The sequence below is a fragment of the Carassius gibelio genome, chromosome A1 (assembly GCF_023724105.1).
Source record: "Carassius gibelio isolate Cgi1373 ecotype wild population from Czech Republic chromosome A1, carGib1.2-hapl.c, whole genome shotgun sequence".
NCBI classification, from domain to species: Eukaryota; Metazoa; Chordata; class Actinopteri; order Cypriniformes; family Cyprinidae; genus Carassius; species Carassius gibelio.
This window is the reverse complement of record NC_068371.1, coordinates 22,456,456-22,472,536: the sequence shown is the minus strand read 5'-3', so window position 1 is coordinate 22,472,536 and position 16,081 is coordinate 22,456,456. Positions and strand designations below refer to the sequence as shown.

Genomic DNA, 16,081 nt, shown 5'->3' with positions numbered 1-16,081 from the left:
TTAGGAAGAACATTAAGGAAAATATAATTATATTTTCATAATGATTTTTTCTTTCTCAAACCTTGTCTGTGGTTTAAAAACACCCCTGGCCAAACGGGGTGCGTCTCTTCCCACTTTGATAATTACTGTAGTTACCATGTTCTGAACATCACATCCTTTCTTTTCTACCCAGGTGTAATCTACATATATATATATATATATATATATATATATATATATATATATATATATAGGTGGTTGAATAAAAATATTTGGACATTATAAAAAATTAAAAATCTTAGTTAGACAGTTAGCATCAGCTAACAATATTTACTTATTTTCAGTACTGTTATGAATAAACATTTATGTCTGTCTACTCTTCTAGTTAATCCAAACAATATACATATGTATAACGTTACTGTTGATAAACAATATAAAAACAGACGTCACATAGGACATTTTAATAAAACTGTTTAACATTAGGGCAGAGGGGAATTTGAACGTGCATGAGTTATTGTATTTAATCTGTGTTATTTAAAGTTTTTTTTTTTTACCTAAAATTGATGCGTCTGCACTCGAGCATTTCAGCTTAAACAGATCACTCTTTACAACGGATGTAGTTCCCAAACAACTGACAATTTTGACCTAAATATGATTTTCAGTTACAATAATTAATCCTAAATTTCGACATTAATAACTTACTTTTAGCAACATCAGACGCACGCGCGCTCACAAGATCTCCCGGTTCCTACTTCTGGTGACTCACACTAAACGGTTCATTTGAATCAGTGAGTGGTCGACTCCAGAACAGCTGCAATCGGATCATTCTAATTCGTAAACGAATCATTTGGTGCAATTCACGATCCGATTTAAAAGTTTATTTTGAAAAGACTCAGTTCGTTCATGATGAATCAGACACCGCTTCTGAGTGTTGGAGCACATGATATTATAGGGAGTAACGATATGTTTTATGAAATGTAGTGAAGTAAAAAGTACGATTTTATGCTTTGGAATGTAGTGAAGTAAAAGTAAAAGTCACTCAAAATAAAACTACTCCAGTAAAGTACAGATACTTGAAAAATGTACTTAAGTACAGTAACGAAGTAAAGCTACTCCGTTACTGTCCACCACTGACCGGCGGACATTCAAATAAAACTTTAATGACAAAATAAAGACAAAACAGTGGGACAGCCCCTTGTGGACGACTGTCGCCCACAAATAAAAACCAAACACATAATAAATCCCAGGCCTGGTCCTCTCTCGTCCTTCACTGTCATCGGAGTTCAGAGTTTCTAGTGTGCTACAGTGGTTAACTTTATTTTCAAACAGTAGCTTTACCAGGTACATATTCAAATCAGTTTACTCAACACAATTCACAAGCACCATTCTGAAATCTTAACTGAAGAATGGGACACCCTGCGGCCTTGTGATCTTCAAGAACACATGCATCAAAGGCCACAAAAACAAAATTATGCATTAACTGCAGCAGCTTGAACAAGGCCTAGGATATTTCATGGGCAGACAATGAGTTTACCCACACACACAAACTCCAGCAGCTCACATGCTGGTGAATTGATTTTGAGCAATTAATAGGTGATCTACTGAGGGCAAGATCAATTAAACCACAAAAACTCTCTCAATCTTAGCCAAGGTTATGCTTCTCAATAACTAATGATAATGTCTTTATCTCAGGGGCTTCACTACATAATACATTACTACATTTGTTTATTGCTAGGCTGGGAGAGACACTGAAGTCATTTGAAATCATGAATTAGAGCTAGTCATTCAGTCTAGTAAATGTGTGCTCTAATGTTGGGGAAGGCTATTTAGATCTCACTTCTTGTCTACCTGACATTTAATCCATTATGTGTCACCATTTAGGCTATTTAGCATTTTTAAAGGTATTTATATTACTGAACAGTAATAATAATTATTATAATTTCACAAGTGGCTGAATAGTACCTCACCAAGAGTACAATAAAACAGTCGTTAATTCAATAATCCACACAGAAGATGGGTATAAATACAGGGAACACATCTACTCTACAGACAAGACAGGACAAATAACTGAACAAAACAGGGGTGGACTTATATTATACAAAAAAAAAACTAAATGAGGGAACTAATGAGTTCATTGATGAACACCAGGTGAATTAAAAGACTAATCAAACACACAGGAAAACTAGGTCATAGCAGACATGTATACATTATATACATGTATGTCAATAATATACATTATATATATATATATATATATATATATATATATATATATATATATATATATATATATATATATATATATATACACACGCGCCTGTGTGTGTGTGTGTGTGTACCCCTGAGTAATTTTTGATACAGTTCCTGAATATTATATTATTTTCATGTTAAAATATATAATTTATTAGATTCCATTATTATTTATGATTATGGTTATTTATGATAGTTGTGATTAAAATGATACCAGATAAAATACCGCAAGCTAACTAAAGGTTACATTTCCTAATGTAAGTAACGCCTTTCGAAAGGGTGGTGCGCAAAAAATCAGCACAAAATGACCAGGGGCCTCATGTACAAAGACTTGCGTTGAATTCATACTAAAACATTGCGTACGGACAAAGCTGTAAATGTGCGTACGCACAAAAAAAAACAGATGTATGAATCTCTGCGTACGAAGGATTCCACGCATATTCTCTTTGTACATCCCAATTAACGTAAAATTGAGCGCACATGCACGAGCACAACGCCCCACCCAGTCTCCTCCCCTAATTAAATCAATTTAAATATGGTAATGAGTCCACTTTGGCAAAAGATAGCAGTAAGAAAATGGCTAAGGCAAGCGGCAAGAAACGAAAGTTTACTGAAAGTGAATTGGAGGTGCTACTATCGGAGGTAGAGACTAGAAAACATATCTTATTTGGAACGTTGTCCTCTGGAATTAATAACAAGAGGAAAAAATATGAGTGGGAGAGTTTGGCTGAAGCCGTCAATGCAGTGGGATCTGAAAGTCGCACTGTAAATGAGCTTAAAAAGAAATGGTCTGATATAAAGGTGGACGTTAAACGGAGAACTGCTGCGCACCGACAAAGTGTGGGCAGGACAGGCAGTGGTAAAGGGGTCGATGAACTTACACCCTTTGAGCAGAGAGTTGCCTCAATTATGGGTGACACTTTACTCTCTGGAGTAGTATCTTCTGCTGTGGGAGACTCCGATTTACAGGATTGCGACGAAGGTAACCAATTTCTCATTTGTTTTTACTTTGGTACATATAGCGTACCTATATTTCATTGTCAAATGCATTCAGTGTAGCGAACCAAAAGTATACACCAGAGATTTTACGGATCCATTTCATTTATTGCAAATGTGTGTGCCCCTTAAAAATGGAACGTACTTAAATTACAGTTAACATTTGCCTTTTTATTTAGACCCATATGGCGCAACAGCCGAAACATCCACTTCCCAGGAGGGGCACTCGGAGTCCGCCCCTCCTGAGCAGCCAGCGCCCACTGTGCCCAGCGTTTCCAGTGCTCTCCACAGTGCTGACGCCCGTCCGTCTGGTCGCGTCTTGACACATGCTGTTTTGGAGTCACAACAGCAAATCATTATGGCCATCGGGGAAATTAACAGTCACCTGAAAAATATCACTGACGCACTCACAGACATAAGCCACTCATTAAAGGAATTGGTCAAAAAGTGAACTTTTGTCTCTGATTACCATTTATATTGTCGCAATCACATGTTGGCGGGCATGAACGGCTTGTTGGTTGGGCTGCACATAAATTGGTCCTGGGTCGGGGTCATCTGGCGGTGCTGCCACCTCACCAAGTGGTATGCCATGCCTATGCGCGACATTGTGCAGCACACCACAGGTCAGCACAATGCGGCACACCTTGTCAGGGCGGTATAACAACATCCCCCCAGTCCTGTCAAGGCAGCGCCACCAACACTTCAGCTGCCCAATCGCCCGCTCTACAACTGAACGAGTGCGAGAATGGGCATTATTGTATCTGCGCTCTCGGTCAGTTTGTGGGTTGGTTAGGGGGGTTAAAAGCCACGTCTTTAGTGGATAACCGCGGTCTCCTGAAGGGTTAATTAATAATATGCAAAAAAAAAAAAACTACAATTAGATAGGATCATAACTTTAAAGGCACTTACCAAGAAGCCACCCATCACGCACCCTGCCAGCTTGGAGCCTCATCCCAACCATGCTGTTTGTAAGGATGTATGAATCATGGGTTGACCCAGGCCACCTTGCCACAATATTTGTTAGGCGCATTTGTGCATCACATATTATCTGCACATTTATTGAATGGAAATGTTTCCGATTCACATATGCAAATTCTTCTTCAGATGGCGCCTTTATAGCAATGTGTGTGCAGTCGATCGCTCCGATAACATTAGGAAAACCGGCTATCGCTGCAAATTGCATTTTAATGTTTGGCTGGTCAACTGCATCATATGGGAACCTGATATACCTGGTAGACATGCGGATGATCCCGTCCCATACCGCTGGCATTGCCCGGCTCAAAGACGACTGGCTTAATCCTGAGCGGTCTGCCAGTTCCCTTTGGAAAGAACCAGTTGCCAGGAAACCAAGTGTTGTCAGCACCTGCAAGGGAACGGGTATTGCGTGGCTCCTCATTGTCTCTCTCTCTAGATTCGGACCCAACTCAGCACAGAGCTCCAAGAGGACAGCCCTTGGAAATCTGAAACGGCTGATAAGCCAGTCATCATCCTGGGCCAGAAAATCATTGTGGTCCCTAAAAACTCGTTCTCTTCTGATTCTGCCATTAGCAATGTCCTCTAATAAGGCCAACGCTGCCATTGCCATAGACTAAGGGTTGTTTCAACCGTTATGCTTTTATATGTTCTTATTTAATTGCATAATTTATATAATTATAAAAAGGCTCGTGTGACAATATATGTCAATTATTTTATAAATTGCAAATTAATTGCAATGCTTCCCACAGGTGGTGGTGCGAGACTTGTAGAACAATTTGTTGTGTAATGTTTGCAACTTCACTTTATTGCCTGTAAGAGTCGCCAACGGACAAAAACAATGAGAAATGAACGTACGCCAGACATGAAATTGGCTTGGAGGAACGCACATTCTTGCGTTAATTTCACTGTTAGTACATCCGACCGTGAGCGTGAAAGCTGGCGTACGCAAAGTTTTTGTGCGTACGCAAGGTTGATACATGAGACCCCAGCTGACTACAGTATAACGTAACACGTGACTTTTATTTTGAAATGTCTCAACTCGGAAACTGAGTGCACATGTTCTTTGCTGTGTTGTCAAACAAAACTCGTGCCCTGAAATCACGAACTATATGTTCCGTCATTAAATCGTACAAGAAGAAGAAGACGAGCTATATGTGACGTAAGTAACATCAAACGATTTAATTAGGCAGATAACTAATTAAGTGCTTATTTTGACACCTTACTAAATGTCTTTAGTGTATCAAACCTGACGCGTCATGAAGATATTTAAAGTGTAACGTTAGTCGTATACTTCTTCATATATCAAGTGATGATGGACTGAACTTTGTGTCTCTATACAAGCAAAACAACACAGAGGTATAACTTTTAATCTTTTAACTTCTCCCAAATTAAAATATCTCTCACCAGATTACAGGTATGACGGTGGTGAATGTATCGTTTGCTGCGGCTGGATTTTTAGGAGCATATCATCTGGGAGTAACAGAGGCGTTACTGAGACACGGAGATAAGCTGCTGTCGTCTTTAAAAGCTTGTGCTGGAGCTTCAGCTGGTGCTTTAGTGGCCACAATACTGATCACTGCTCCTGATAAACTACAGGTAAAGCCATTCAGATACGTTTAAAAATAACCTTATTCTGACCTGTAAATTGTATTATATTTGAAAATGACTTTTCTTGCTGACAAATAGGAAACAGCTGCTGGTTTGAAGAATGACTGGTAAATAAAAAAAAAAATCATTGCTAAATGTGACTGAATCATATATTAACTTAATTAGTAATATTGATAGTTCATCGTCTAGCTGACTACGTCTTGTATTATTATTATTATTATTTTTATTTTTTCTAAAATCCTGTCAAATGTGCACAAACTACTAGCTACTACTAAATATTGTAGAAACATAATTTTCTGTAAAGTTGCTTTGTAACGATTTGTTTTGTAAAAAGCGCTATACAAATAAACTTGAATTGAATTTAATAAAAAAATTCTAATTGATTAGTATTTCAGGCCTGAACTGAGATATATATATATATATATATATATATATATATATATATATATATATATATATAATACAACAGCAGTTGCCCAAAGTGCTGTACAGTAAACTTAATCTAAAACCAATAATACATTAAAAAAAAAAAAAAAAAAAAAAACATACAAAAATAACATACATACACAATTAGTCCAAGATGTGCCTCCGGACCTAATCAAGGTTAAAATCATGGGATAATAAATGAGATTGAAAGAAAGAAAAGTCTTTACTTTCGCCAAAAGTCTCAGACACTCTGATACTTAAATATTGAAAAGATTTTATATTGACAGTCTGCTCTGATTGGCCATCTAACCCAGTGCATTGTGATTGGCCGAAAAACTGCAAGCACTCGTCGGAAATGTAACGCCCCTTTCCATAATCGCATGCTTCATATTTCAAAATAAATGTAAAAACAGTTAATAATGTCCTAGGCTTTACCATCAGTTCAGGCCCGAGAGGGGAACAGATTCATGTTACAGACCTAGTGATGAAGCAGTGCACAAGCCACAGACGGTTAAGAAAGCTAACTCCACTGTGTGACATCTCTCTCTCTCTCTCTCTCTCTCTCTCTCTCTCTCTCTCTCTCTCTCTCTCTCTCACTCACACACACACACACACACACACACGACTCGCAAAACTCTGCATTTGAACAGTCTATAGCAAATACCTAAACTAATAACAAAAAAAACATACCTTTTTTTTTTACAGAAGCACTAGATTGTCGTAACAAATCAGAATAACCTTTTCCCCTAGGTTCATGAAACAGTTTGTCTATAAAATGCATTGCTGTTCTGTTGTAAGTAATGTTAATCTTAAAGATTCCTAAATGCATCTACTTTCCAAAGGCCAAATAAAGTGCTTTTGCCTAGAAACACGCAGCATCTCCCTAATATTGCTGCTTCAACACTAACTGTGTTTACTGAAACCATGCATTCTTTCTTTGTGTGAATATTTGTGCGGCATTACGCAAATATTTCCACATAGTGACGTAGACGTGGGGGCGTGTTTGAAAGAGCCTTTTGGAGGGTTGTGACAGAGTCTTAACTTTAGTGTCTTGCTAGTAAAGTTTTGATGGATGAAGACTGCAGTCAAGGTAAAGACGATTGCAGTGGCATACAGGAGTCGTAGAGTAAGCACGCATGAGTCCGTTATATTAATGCGTGTATGTGTGCTCTTGATGCACTGATCCCACATTGTATTTATGCACAGGCACAGACATATCTGTACGTTCACGTTGTTTCCACACACATTCACAATATTGTTTTGATTTGTCATGTTTATGTTGCTGTGTTTAGTATATACCTAGTATATAAAGTATATACATGCAGTCAGCAGGCGGTTGGTTTAGTTTTTTTGGCATCTCCATGTGGTCCTGTCTTTTCTAAAATGTAAAAATGCTCTTTGCTGTTGCACTGTACACATACTATACAATTCAGATTTTTTTTTTTCTTTCATATGTGCTTATATGGGCTCCTTGGATCATTTGGTTCTTTGGTGTCCTTTTGGAGTTTCTAAGTGTCCTTTTTTGGAAAGACATCAAAATTTATCTTGGAAAAAAGCTTGCAGAAAATACACATTTTTGAGAATCACCCATCAATCGCTGGATATAGCAAATAATGAAAAAAATAACATTTGAAACGAGATAAATGGTCTGTGCCAAATTACATAAAGTGTGCGATTAATCTTGATTAATCACAGAAAAAGGTGATTAATTTGATAAAAAAAATGTAATCTATTGACATGTATGTATGTTTATGTATGTTTATATATATATATATAAATTATAATGTTAATTTTTTTAATTTCCCATTATTGTTTTGTATTATCCTTTTAACTAACAAAACCTCATCTCTCCTGGAGGTGACAATTTCATGGTTAACATGGTTAAAAATGCTTCCTTAAAATATAGCACTGACTTATTATTATGATTATTATTATCATAAAAATTACAGAGCTGAAAAGACACTGCATAACAGCAGTGTTCCTCATAATGCTTTTTAAACAGACTGACCTGTATGTTATACAGATTGATGTGTTCCCTGTCAAGCCACCAGATCCACAGAAAATACAGATTTCTCACAGTTGCATCACCAGGGCTCATACACACAAACTGAGTAAGCTCTTTACCTGTGTGTTCTGGATTTGTGTTTTCACAGCATTGTAAGGAATTCACCTACAGGTTTGCCAGTAATGTAAGGAGTCAGAGGTTTGGAGCCGTGACACCAGGATATGACTTTATGCTTGAACTGAGGTAAATGCAGCTCTCAGACATATTTTTTTTTTTATCGAATGAAAAATGATTCAGTGGGTTGTTGAAATTAACCCCAGAAGGCTTTTTTCAACTTCAATTTCAAAATGGTGTTAGAATATTGCGATAGATTGTACTGGGGCTGGATCAAAATGAATAATTAACTTAAAATTGCTGTTTCCATGCTTTGATGTGTTCCCTGTTATCAATGCAGTGAATTTTAAATCAAATGGATTTGTAAAATAATTAAAGTGCTCCGTGGGTGTCCTGTGTTTTCAAGTTGGCATTGTGGCAGCTTTATTTTTAATTGCTGTGAAGCATCAGTCTTGCTGAAGAGAGTGGGTGTTTTTCTGCCAGTATTATTATAGAAATTGATTTAATCTCACAGCTATCATATAAACAAACCTTATAAACGAAGTATGAAGGCAGAAAAAATAGAAAAACTCAACTCTTTAAAGAAATCATTTAATTATTAAGTCATTCTATGACTTTATTCGGTCGAACGTCAAATAATAATTGTATAATAATGTACTGATTGCTTTCTTTCAATGGTATTATGATTGATGAGGATACCATAAAGTATCAAAAGGTATAAATCTTATTTTAACATGAAGCCCTATTTCATAAAATGTACACACATTAGTAAGAATGTACAATTCCTTAAGACTGTCCCTTTAACCAATTTATCCAATTAATATACAGTACAGACCAAAAGTCTGGAAACATTACTATTTTTAATGTTTTTGAAGTTTTTTTCTGCTCATCAAGCTTGCATTTATTTGATCAAAAATACAGAAAAACTGTAATATTGTGAAATATTATTACAACTTAAAATAATAGTTTTCTATTTGAATATACTAATATATTCCTGTGATGCAAAGCTGAATTTTCAGCATCATTACTCCAGCCTTCAGTGTGAATGAAAAAAAAAATCTAATAATTTATATTCTAATAATATATTTTCTTCACTATAACTTTTTATCAATTTAACACATCCTTGCTGAATAAAAGTATTGATTTTATTTAAAAAGAAGAAAGAAAAAAAATTACTGACCAGTAGTGTATATTGTTATTACAAAATATTTATATTTTAAAAACATAGCTTTTTTTTATTTTTTATTTTTTTTATTCAAAGTATCCTAAAAAAGTATCAAATGTTCTGAAAAAAATATTAAGCAGCAGAACTGTTTCCAACTTTGATAATGAATCATCATATTAGAGTGATTTCTAAAGGATCATGTGATAATGATCCTAAAAATTCAGCTTTGCATCACAGAAATAAATGATAATTTAAAGTATAATAAATTTAAAAACTATGATTTTAAATTGTAATAATATATCACAATATTACATTTTTTTCTGTATTTTTGATCAAATAAATGCAGGCTTGATGAGCAGAAGAAACTTTTCAAAACATTAAAAATAGTAATGTTTCCAAACTTTTGGTCTGTACTTTAGATATTATGATGTTGTGACAGCAGTTATATAGCATATTAAATATTTATGTATATGTGCTATCAATAAAATTAATTTTACATTCATTAAAAATTTTCTATTCAGATGAAAATATTAATTCTATTCTACTATTAAAATAGATTAAAATGTTAATCCTGTCTTTCTAATGGAAAATTGAGAAGCTTGTGCTGCAATTCTATGGCTGTTTTGCCCAGCAGGTCTTTGAGCCAGTCATATAACTGAAAACATCTCGGTTACTTATTGTAACCCTTGTTCCCTGAAGGAGGGAATGGAGAAGTGTTGGATGACCAACGAATTGGGATTCAGTTAGAGAGACCAATCCACTTATATAAACTATAACAGTAAAAACTACATTTTCCATTTGCTTCCATTCCATAACTATTTTGATATTTTGATGACTGGACTTATATCATCAAATTCATCAAATTCGAAGACGTCTCTAATAACAGTTTACAGCAGTAATAACAATCATAATTTTGTTTTATTTGTTATTCTCGGGTAGATACAATAATAATTTTTTATCGCATTACTACACGTACTTTTACTGCTAACAGATCTCTGGGTACCCCAAAAGTGTGTGGACCCTTAGATTCGTCCTAACCCCTGGCCAAAGCTGTGCATCTGGTTAAGGGGATGTTTTCTGCAGCAAGAGTTGGGCCTCTTATACAGCTAAATAAAGTGAGTATAGAAAAGAATGGCCCCATTTAATGTAATAACATTTTGTTGCTTGTAGTCTAAAGTGAAGACAGACACAGTTTTTGTTTTATCCAGCTGTATTAACTCAACCCCCTTGTGTCCCCTTTGCAATATTTGTCCACTCTTCTTTGCAAAATTGCTCAAGTTCAGTTAAAGGATTAATTCACTTCCAGAATAACATTTCCTGATGATTTAGTCACCCCCATGTCATCCAAAATGGTCATGTCTTCAGTCCCAAAGAAATTAAGGTTTTCGAGCAAAACATTTTGTAATCTTTTTATTTTTTTTTTTTAGAAAATGACTGATCATTTCGCTAGATAAGACCCGTATTCCTCGGCTGGGACCGTGTAGAGCACTTTGAAGCTGCGCTGAAACTGCAGTCTGGACCTTCAGCCCATTGGTTCCCTTTGAAGTCCATTATATGGAGAAAAATTTGGGAATTTTTTTCCTCAAAAAACAATTTATTTGCGAATGAAGACAGAAAGACATGAATATCTCAGCTGACATGGCGGTGAGTAATTTATCAGGATTTTTTTTTATTCTGGAAGTGAACTAATTCTTTAAATTTGATTGTGATCATTTTTAGACTGCAGTGGGGATATCTGAAAGTTCACTTGAGAAATTACGTTCATTTGAAAGATTCTGCAACAGCAAACATAGACACCATATTAGTGGTTAGGTGCATTTTAGAGGAGTTTTAGAGGAATAAATTTCCATATATTTGTTTAATATACATAATACATATAAATAAATGATCAATTTAATTCATATAAATTGCCACATTTAAATGCTAAACTGAATGATAAATATCTGTTGCAGTGTTTAATATGAAGATTAATGTAACCGTAATCATGATTGCATTGTAACCAAATGCTGTAGCCTCAACTTATTTCACTGTTTTAGTGAAATGTCTTGCAATACTGGGTTGATGCACAGTGACAGGTGGGTAAGCAGTGTCATTGAGTGTGTACGCTCCCTGTACAATGCATTATTGCTTAAGATGGCAGAATACTCTGTGTAGTCCACTTCCAGCCTCTTGACAGCTGTTGAAATCTATAGGGAAGAACTGTTCTTGGCTCTGGTAGGATGAGGTTTGAATGATCTGAAGATAGTGCCATTCTGATGTTATAATGTGCCACCTCCTTAGTACTTGTGAAATTACAGATACTGCTGGCATGATATGAAACTGTAGATTTTCTTTATCTTTCTGTTGAAGGAAATAATATCTGTGATGTGCACAAACCTCTGAAGGCTTTTGATAATCTTAACACACCACTTGAAGCGAATAGCAGACTTCATACATTTTGAGGAAATATCCTTGAAATAAAACATTGAGTGGATTTCTCTTTCCTTATCTCTCCTGCATTACCTCAGTAGGCTCGCCCAACAGATTGTGATATAATGATTGTGATATAAATTACGATATAATGTTGAGGGAAGAATGGTTTTCACTGAGATTGTTAATTATGCAAACACAACAAATGAGCATCTGTCCTTTGGTTTTCCTCTAGGGAGGGTATTGAAGAGATTCTCCCACCTAATGCCCACCAGTTAGCCAATGAACGCCTCCATGTTTCAATAACACACTCAAAGACGCGCAAGAACTGCATGGTGTCCAGCTTCAGCTCAAGGGAAGATCTCATTAAGGTATTCCAGCCTGGGGTCAATGGACAGTGATTTGTCTTTTTCATCTAGCAGAGCAATGCCCTCAACTCAAACAGAACTTGTCTTTTCGATTAAACACATCATAAGTGATGTCACTGGACCGAGTTATTGCTGTGGAAAATCACTGCTGAGTTCATTAATTCATTCCCATCTGAAATTAAGAATGAATTGCACCGGTGCTTCAGTAGTCCATCTAGCACGATGATACAAACTACATTTTTGGCTTCTTTTTCCTTTTCTTTATGGACCAAATAAGCAGCACACAACTGTTTTCATCATTGATAATCAGAAATGTTTCTTGAGCAGCAAATGAGCATATTAAAATGATTTCTGAAGGAACATGTGACACTGAATACTAAATGGCTGCTAAAAATTCAGCTTTGCATCATAGGAATAAAGTATATTTTAATGCATTAAATTACTATACAAAATATATTATCTTAGCATTATTTTACATTGTTATATTTCACACTATTACTGTTTTGACTTTATTTTCTAAAAACACAGACTTGATAAGCATAAGAGACAATGATTCTTACCGACCTCATGATTTTGGACAGTGGTGTATATAAAATATGTTTGGCAGTACACACACTTGCATTCAAGGTGTAAGAAAAATGCGTTTTTAATATGTATGGCAATGTTTGCACCATAACTTTCAATGTGTGGAACTAAAAATGTATTTTTTTGCAGCCATTCTTATAAGTCATGTACTGTTATAACCTAATAGTCCTCTGTCTGTCCATTCTCTTTATGTTTTATGACTGTATTGTTTTTAAAGGTGCTCTTGGCCAGCTGCTTCGTGCCTGTCTATGCTGGAGTGAAGCCAGTGGAGTTCCAAGGGCAGGTAATGGTGTCTTGCGACCAACTCTCTTGGCTCCAGTACTTATGTCTCTGCTGAGAAACGCTGTTTAGATTCAGACTGTGTGAGTTTATTTAGATCAATGAGCAGACCAACTTTCTAGTTCTGTTTGTTCTCTTCACTGACAGAGGTCTGATAAAACTATTAGCAGCCAAATGCTGTGGTATTTACAGCCAAAGCAGTTTGGTGAAGTTCAAGCGTGTAGTCGTGGGAAAATATCATTTCTAACAGTGTTATTTTAACATGATGAACTCTCGTAGAATCCAGACAGAAATACATATCGTTGGAGTGGCTCACAGAGATTCTATAATGTTTTCTAATGCTCTCAATTTAACATACTAATTTAGTACAATTTATGCAATGCTTTAAAGTGTGTTGAATACATTTAAATCTTCGTTGCAAAAAGGTATATATATATATAAAACTGATATAGACTGATTCATGATCATGTGACACTCAAAACTAGAATGATTGCAGCTGAAAATTAAGCTTTGCTTTCACAGAAAGAAACTGCATTTTACAATATAGTACTTTATTTACAATATAGTTTATTTATTTATTTTTAATGCAATAATATTTCTCAATATTACTGTTTTATTGTATTATCAAATAAATGCAGTTTGAGAGCACAAGTGACTTTCAGAATTTCTGAAAAATCGTATTAACCCCCGACTTTAAAAATATATCTAATTTTCTTCAGAAATGGATAGATGGGGGATTCACGGACAGTCTTCCTATTCTTCCTGTGGGACGCACAATCATGGTGTCCCCATTTAGCGGCCCTCAGGATATCTCCCCAGCTCATAAAGGCATAAGTAAGCTTCACCTCAGACTGGCCAACATGAGTGTTGTGGTAAGTTTTAGCATAACTGTTTAAGTATATACACTATATATCTCCTTCCAAACTGACTTTGTAATAACCTGACATGTTTTTAAATTTCAATCATTTTCCACCCTCAGTTCTCAAAAGACAACATCATAAGGCTGAACCAGGCTCTGTTTCCTCCCTCATTACCCAGACTCAAAGCACTGGAACATCAGGGATACCAGGATGCTGTTCACTTTTTAAAGAAAGAAAGATGGATGCAGTAGCTGATTTTCTCATTTTTAGCAGTTTCAAGCCCTTGAATGTCTAAAATGTGGCATGTTGACACCACTTTCCTGATAGCAGTTCCTCTGTGGCATGCAATATTTGCTGTGTGTAGAGTAATAATCGTACTTTGATCCGGTGTCTGCTTTCATTCTCCAGATTAATGCATCAGTGAAATACATCATGTATTTTGGGAGACCGAATTATCCTTTTCTACTGTACAGCTTTAAAGTCACTTCTGTTCTCAGGGCACTTACAATACACCGTGTTCCTTACAAATGACTAAATAAATATTTCTGAAACTCTTCTGTTTATAATGGATTTTAAATCTCAGTCAGATCCATGAACAACAACGGCTCATCTTTGGCTGCACATATCAGTGCAAGGTTTCTGTAGGTCCTTGAGGACAACCGTGGAGAACAAACCTTTGAAGTAAAGCCACAGGAGAGGCTGTTTGAACTCCACGAGTCTTCTCTCCTTGGAACAATCGCTTTACCTGCACTTGATTCTGCGAGAGAGTTTTATATATATTTATATATATTTTCTGAGAATAATGACGTTTAAATCAGTCTTTGCTAGGTTGATCTATGAACAGCAGGGGAATCTAATGTGCATACACTTCAAAACAAACAAACAACAACAACAACAAAAAAACTGTATTGGTTGAACACGATTCATTCAGTGACAGTGGTTCCACGTGTTTGAATCATGTCATTTGGACATCAGTTTGCTTCATCCTACATGAAATATCTGAATAGAGATAACATTTGTCCATAATGTAGAACCACTGTCTCTGCTACTTCACCCAAAGTTTTATAATAATAACATATTAACTAGTATAATACAGCTTTTCTTTACATATAATGTTTAAGTTTAAGGATGGTATGTTTATATCCCTAGCACTCCCACCGGAGTTGTTTTAAAGCAACTTTGACTCTTTTTAGCAGGTGCTTAACCCAACTACATATGACCACAATTGTAACTCGCCCAAAAACAACATAACAGAAAGTCTTTTATAATGCTAAAATAATAGAACATCAGACAGATATATAACACTTCATTTCAACATTTTCTCTCCCCATATCCACCACAGTTCAAAGCATGATGAGAAGTATAAAACTAATTTTAAGCTACTGGACTGAATCATGTTCTTTCATGCAAAAAAAAAAGAACCATTTAAGTCTGTTTACAAAGGTGTTAAGTGAAAATGAATCATTTAAATGAACAGCATCAACAACAAAAAAATGTTTTCTTTTGTTTAAATGTAATTATCAATGAAGATTCGGGAGGAGCGCGTCAGATACTTAGCCTAATCATCACAGGTGGACCACAATCAAGTAATGAATCCCACAGTATAAATATCGCTGACTTACCTCTATCCATTGACGGTTTATCAGCATCCCTCCTCCACCCCATCTCCTCACTTCAAGTTCACTTTACAATATACGGGGAAGGGGGGGTACTCTAGGTTCGGGCAATTCCCGAGCTCGGAGCCCTTCCCCGGACAGCACGCCAAATACGCATACCATACCTCAGCTAATTATATGTAAGCGTGAACTAGTGAAATATATATACATGAAGGAAGATGCTAGTGCAATGTCCTTTGTTCAAATAAAAGTGTGTGTAAATTCATTTGTTCAATTAATCTCCAGTGGGATGGGTCTTTGATTGGCTGCTTTAATAATGTAATTAGAATCTGTCTTCTCATTGATATATACTGAATCTGACCCCTCACAAAACCCTATCTGAGGAGAAACCCATAACTGGATTTGCATTACTCACTTTTGATAAATCAAGTCTGTATTAATCTGCA

The 16,081-nt window shown here is 35.8% G+C and overlaps 1 protein-coding gene and 1 long non-coding RNA gene across 2 annotated transcripts; both read left to right on the top strand.

The window, feature by feature from the left end:
- The first annotated feature begins 2,950 nt into the window (after positions 1-2,950).
- Positions 2,951-3,677, top strand: LOC128015933 (uncharacterized). Its single transcript, XR_008184039.1, has 2 exons — positions 2,951-3,211; positions 3,405-3,677. It is a non-coding gene; the product is annotated as an uncharacterized LOC128015933 (long non-coding RNA).
- Positions 3,678-5,221: 1,544 nt separating this feature from the next.
- Positions 5,222-14,573, top strand: LOC128015887 (patatin-like phospholipase domain-containing protein 4). The gene is made up of 7 exons (XM_052600113.1): positions 5,222-5,359; positions 5,608-5,796; positions 8,388-8,482; positions 12,163-12,298; positions 13,098-13,163; positions 13,879-14,031; positions 14,139-14,573. Exons 2-7 carry the CDS (start codon positions 5,617-5,619, stop codon positions 14,268-14,270), a joined length of 762 nt encoding a protein of 253 aa, XP_052456073.1. The 5' UTR covers positions 5,222-5,359; positions 5,608-5,616; the 3' UTR covers positions 14,271-14,573.
- Positions 14,574-16,081: the final 1,508 nt, after the last annotated feature.

Coding starts and splice junctions, on each gene's coding strand:
- LOC128015887 (XM_052600113.1), top strand. CDS start 5,617: ATGACGGTGGTGAATGTATCGTTTGCTGCGGCTGGATTTTTAGGAGCA. Junction 8,483..12,162: donor GACTTTATGCTTGAACTGAG/GTAAATGCAGCT, acceptor GTTTTCCTCTAG/GGAGGGTATTGAAGAGATTC. Junction 14,032..14,138: donor TGGCCAACATGAGTGTTGTG/GTAAGTTTTAGC, acceptor TTCCACCCTCAG/TTCTCAAAAGACAACATCAT.